Consider the following 5,972-nt stretch of genomic DNA (forward strand, 5'->3'; position numbering starts at 1 on the left):
GACGTAGACGTACCTACGAGCGACACACGATCACGGAGACATTCTACACTTACATCAATAAGTGGTTCCAAAGGCTGAAAGGGTTCTATATATTTAACCGTGCCGAAGAAAAATATAACATGCCCTACAAATTGGTATCTAGATTCACCACGGAAAACTAACAGGTTTTAATACAATCTACGTTATGTACAGAAATATACTGAACAGAAAAAGAAACTTAAAGCAATCTCTTAAAAGTAAGCGTTCATGTTTATGTTTCTTATTTAAACACATAAACGATAAACAGAGTTGCGTGTTCTTTGCTGTTCAGTAAACAGGTTCACGAACAGGTGAGGATGTTTTATTTCCCGATAAAAAGGAATGTATTTGTACACGTGACCATATGTGTTTCATCGTTGTGTTATTTACATTTTTATCACCCGCCATAAATATACTCCTCAAGAAAGTAATTTTACACTCAGAAAATTCGAATTTTAAGAACATTTTGGACACAAACCATTCCATGCTGAATGCCAACACATGAGGGAATGGTTGCCGATGACAAGATGTTTGAAAAAAATAAATCTTGAACAAAACGTAACGTTGCACTCACGTCTGCAATAAATCGCTAAAACGCACCCTACTTGCGCGTGCATCAAATCATAAAACACTGCATCAAAGACCGTAAAAATTGACAATTTGGCTAACAATTATTTCTTGATTCATCAAGTCTGTCCAGAGTCTACTACTTATGGAGAAGTCTGTGAGACGACTATGAGCATGTCTAGGGTGTCATGGAAAACGTTGCTTTTAAATGCTTTGTTGGAGTGCAGCCATGTGCAGTCTTGGAAGAATTCCATCCTACAAACCACTCCTTTTGTGACAAGACACCGTGTTATGGGCTGAGTGTTGAGGGGCCAATGGTCCTGAGCTAATAAGGATCCTTACTAGCCTGAATGTGTTCGGATAAGTTGAACCGTCCCTACTGGATATTAATTTTATGCAATAAAATACAATAATCAAGTATGAGAAATCGAACACCACTGCTGGTTTGATGCCTTTTAGGCATGGAGTCCTAATTTGGATGTGTAAATTGTTTTGTCAGGTTGAAAGGTATGTCCCGAGGAGTTTCAAACATCCAGTCTTCACCAATTTCACGCGGCAACCATTGGTTTAAAAAGGAGGAATACATCTCAACGACGGTGTAACTTGTATACTGACGGCGACGTTCAACTTCCAGCTAAAATGAGAACAAGCAAACATGATGTCAGGAGAATAACCACCATCTACTGAAGCGAGTACAAGCGTTAACCCTCCACCCCACGCAATACTTCAGACCAATATTTAGAATTGGATTTTGAACAGTGTCTGAGAGTTAAGATTATGGTTAAATATTTAAATCACACAAAACTGTACTGGGGTTATTATAGATCATTATACCAACAATATCTCGGTGAGATATATCGCTGACAATCTGGAGTCAGTCACAAACCATGTATGAGCACAAATGAATATACAGCTTAGTCAAATCATTTCCACTCACCTTTACACAGAACCAGTTCGATTTCATCCCCATATATGCCTTCATTTGTATCTCCATTTTACGTATACCTCCAAGATCCTTGCTTCTACTGAACTGTAAATAGATACGAAAAAATGCTTTCTTTACCTATGAGAAACTTCTGCTAAAAGCAGAGTCGATTCTGTACTTGGAAAAAGCAGAGTCAATTGTGCAGTCGGTTACACCAGGTGTTACAATGAGCGAGGTTTTGTCAACTGTTCGCCTGAAATAACTGAAAAGAGTTTTTACTTTTAAAAACAGATATCTCCCCCTTCCCCACATTCGACTTTGAGGCCTCAAACAATCCATTTGATTCGTTCCCTTCTAAAATACCTAAGTATGTAAATAGGAAAAATAAAAAGATACTATTGTTGGTACTAAGTCTACAAAATTTTGGAAGGATGGATGAAATGGTTTTAGAGTTATGCTTCAAACACAAATCCTATCCTTAAAAACACAAGTCCACTTTTATTGTCATTGAAACTGAAAAAAAATATAAAAAATACCCCAAAAACAGAGCCATAAAAAACTTTAAGTTTTACAAAATATTTTATTTTGATATGAATTCTTCCGTTGTTGCAACAAAAATAAATCCCAAAACAAAGGAATCGTCAAGTTGGCACACTGCATATAGAGACAGATGGCGTAATGCTCACAATGACAATAACCAACACATATGCATATCTTGTGAAGACACAGCACCGAATATTGTCAATTTTTCAGTTAAAAAGTATAAATAAAAATGTATTTGTTGGGAAAATGCTGAAAAAACGCCAGACGTATATACGTTTCAGGCAGATTGTGTAATCAGTCATTTCATAAAATGATCACAATTTCACCAAACTAGAGACTATGGGCAGCGAGCAAATTTAATTTTACTCCGCTCTCAGCAATATTCCATCGCTGTTAGCCAATGTACTAAAAATGGTGGCCAAACTTTTGCTGATAGCGACCTGTAGTTATTCCATTTCCACATTGTTTGTTAATTGACAATCTTCTCTTTAACACGCTCTCAAACAGGTATGAAGTACAATGCGATAATCTGTCCTTCGACGACAAGATTTTATACCGTGTGAATATGGCAACCTACCCGAAAGGTATCCACAGATTCGGGGACCATCTCAGGACCTTTATGATTCAGATACAACTCTTCTGAATCGCTGACACCGTGTAGTATGAGATACACGTAGGAGGCGGTGCCACTGTCACTTTTTCTCCCAGTTTCTGTCACAACCTTATACTCCACGGAAGACACAGCTTCTGGAACACACAATGTCATTATTGCAGTATTTCAGTGTTATTGGTGATCATGTTAATTGGTTCATTGTTGTTTTACGTCGCACTCAGCAATATCCCACCTATATGGCACTGGTAGCCTATTTAAAGAGTGTTACGGTTAAGAATTTACCGTGACAACAATGTAACATTTACTATTCAAAACACTAAACATTGTGACCCAATAATAATTAATACTGAATTAATAACAATATATACAGGAAATACACACTCGTAACAGTCAGCAGTATCCCAGATATATGGCACTCGTAGCCTATTTTATATTGGATTCCCCCTAATTGTCAGACATCTTTTAAGAGGAATGCTAGGTTTGATAACTCTAAATGTGATATTCTAGATATTTTACTGTCCTTATATATTTCATATTTTAGATTGATGTCATGGCAGTGATCAGTGCCAAGCGTATCAGCAAGCCTGCCAACCTGTTAGTCACAATGTTGTTATTATAAATCCTGAAAAGTTACTCCTGATCAAGGAACGGTGGTGTAGGATAGTGATTAACGCGGAAGACCTGGATAAACCGCAGGGGTGGTGGAGATTTATGGACATCCTGTAAGGGTGGTGGAGATTTATGGACATCCTGTAAGGGTGGTGGAGATTTATGGACATCCTGTAAGGGTGGTGGGGAATTATGGTCATCCTGTAAGGGTGGTGGTGATTTATGGATGTCCTCTGATTGAGTTGGGAATTGATGGACATCCTGGTAGGGACGTGGGGATTCATGCATATCCTGTTTGTAGCGCGGAGATCCTGTCGGGTAGGTGGAGATTTATGGACATCTCGTGAGGGTGGTGGGGATGATTCATGTTTATTGCCATACTGTGCAGCTGATTGGTTGATGTCCAGAGTACCTGTTCCAGATTTGTCGATGTCACGTGAGGGTGGTGAAGGGTTTTCGGCGCCTTGTGCCGATGGTGGAATATGGTTAACGTTCTGCATCAGTGGTGTAGACTGGTCGATGTCACGTGAGGGTGATGAAGGGTTCTCGATATCTTGTGCCGATGGTGGAATATGGTTAATATTCTGCATCAGTGGTGTAGATTTGTCGATGACGTCCTGTATGGATGATGGGGATGAGGATGTTACACTGCCACCCCTGTCAGTGTCACTAGTCCTCCCAGTCGTCCCCATTACTGTTGATGCAAGACAAGACATATTCGGTATTCGCTCATGGTTGTGCTTTTTATGTACTTTAAACAGTTTATTAATGGGAATAGTGTCAACATATTGTTTCAAGGTTTTCAAAAAGGAAATTGTTAATCGCTCTGACACGCGGAATATTCTGAAAATCTTAAGTCTGGCGACTTTGACAAAGCAAACTCGACCATTCCACAAAATTAACGGCGACAATCCCAGGCTTGTGCTCACAGACAAGCAAATGCTTAGTGAAGCACCCGCTGAATATACATCTCTTTTGAATGAGCCCCGATTTGAAACTATTGGAGCAATAAAGGGATTCTCCTATACAGAACCTGGCCCAGCTGGAAGCTGCTTTATACAAGGAATGGCGTAGACTGTCCTGACATAGGATCAGGAGGCTGACACGGGATATGAAGAGGAGAGTGCTGGCTGTCATACGGTCACATGGAGGTTACATTCGGATTTGACCTTGTTTTTCTGTTAAAATATCTCTTTTACTACAAATAGCAATTATCATAAAAAGTCAACGTGGATTCCAATAATTTTGTCGTTCTATTTGGAGTCCAAGGATCATACGGGTCAGAAAAACATATTGTATTGCATCATGGACCCTCTAAACTCTAACATATCACAGAGGAGGTGTGGTAGCCTAGTGGGTAAAGCAATCGCAGAAGGTCCGGGTTCGATTCCCAGCACGGATACAATGTGTCCACCACCGTGATATTGCTGTAAAATTACTACAAGAAGCAAAAACATTCTAACAGATAGCCATTCAACAACTTACCACATTTAAGAACATAACCGTCAGTATGAGGTTGCCCGTCATGCTGTACCTTGTTCACAACAACTTCTTCCTCAGTCCCATCATCTGTGTAACGGACGCATTTTGAACAGTGAGGATCACGGGCGCACTTGGCAAAACAGCGAAGTCTTGATGATGACGGGGCAAAGACGACTCTGTCCTTGTCCTCAATCTTTGCTGGTCTGATATTCTTTCCAAAACTGATGACAATACCATCGTTTACGTGTGCACCTAGTGTGTTACAGCACAGCAGCAAACACTGACAGAGCACACAAACGATGGCGCTGCACAACATCTTCTCTGAGACAGTCACGGAGCACTGAAAATACTTTGAAAACCATCAATGTCTTATACCTTGTTTAATTACATTCATTGACATTCGATGAAGACATTGATGTACTGAAAACCTATACTTTGTTATTTATTACTCTTTCACAAAACCTAAAGCAAATAATATAAACGATCTCTCTACTTTCATACAGTCATTTATCACTTTCTTGGCTCTGAGTAGATATTTAAGTCAGTTGGAGATGTTACGGTGAAACGAACGTATCGAAATGACATATACCATTCGGCTCTAAAGAAGAGTCATCTTATAAAAGATAAGCGGTAATCCGTACATGATGTTCCTCATACAGACACTGGAAATAGCCTCCAAACAAGTATTATCTCGTCATTAACTTGGCAAACAAATAAAAGGCACCATAAAGCAATAATAGTTTGAATTTATTATTCGTTTTCCAACTTCATGTTGTTCCTGACAAAATAAGATTTTTTTGCATCCATATAGTTACATATGAAGACAGTTTAGAAAGTGCACGAAATAGTCCATCAAACCTAAATAATATGGCGTGCATCTGTCACGGTAGGAAGGCTGACCATTCCATATTATGCACTTAGAAAAATATATTAAGTGTCAGGCAGTACATTTTGCCCATATAGGTTGTCTGATAGGCAATATTCCAGAAAGGAAATGTATAAACTGCATGTACGTCCTATTGGAAAACAAGCATTTTATTTTCCTCGATAAAGTTACCTTCTTTTGAAAAGTGAAAATCAGAAATGAGTGTTAGCATAACTGTCAGTTTTGACAAGAGTTACCTTAGGTAAATACAGTTGTATAAGCACAATAGGAATAGTTATTTTGCTTCATAAAACAGTACCATCCTATCATTAACAATATTTCCCTAAATT

At 38.9% G+C, this 5,972-nt stretch overlaps 1 protein-coding gene across 1 annotated transcript; it reads right to left on the bottom strand.

The window, feature by feature from the left end:
• Positions 1 to 1,034: 1,034 nt before the first annotated feature.
• On the bottom strand, positions 1,035 to 5,061 carry LOC137260422 (uncharacterized). Its single transcript, XM_067798082.1, has 5 exons — positions 4,761 to 5,061; positions 3,688 to 3,969; positions 2,631 to 2,800; positions 1,523 to 1,615; positions 1,035 to 1,219 (listed from the first exon to the last, which is right to left on the bottom strand). Exons 2-5 carry the CDS (start codon positions 3,965 to 3,967, stop codon positions 1,055 to 1,057), a joined length of 708 nt encoding a protein of 235 aa, XP_067654183.1. The 5' UTR covers positions 3,968 to 3,969; positions 4,761 to 5,061; the 3' UTR covers positions 1,035 to 1,054.
• Between the last annotated feature and the right edge of the window lie 911 nt (positions 5,062 to 5,972).

This window comes from Haliotis asinina, chromosome 13 (assembly GCF_037392515.1).
Source record: "Haliotis asinina isolate JCU_RB_2024 chromosome 13, JCU_Hal_asi_v2, whole genome shotgun sequence".
NCBI lineage: Eukaryota > Metazoa > Mollusca > Gastropoda > Lepetellida > Haliotidae > Haliotis > Haliotis asinina.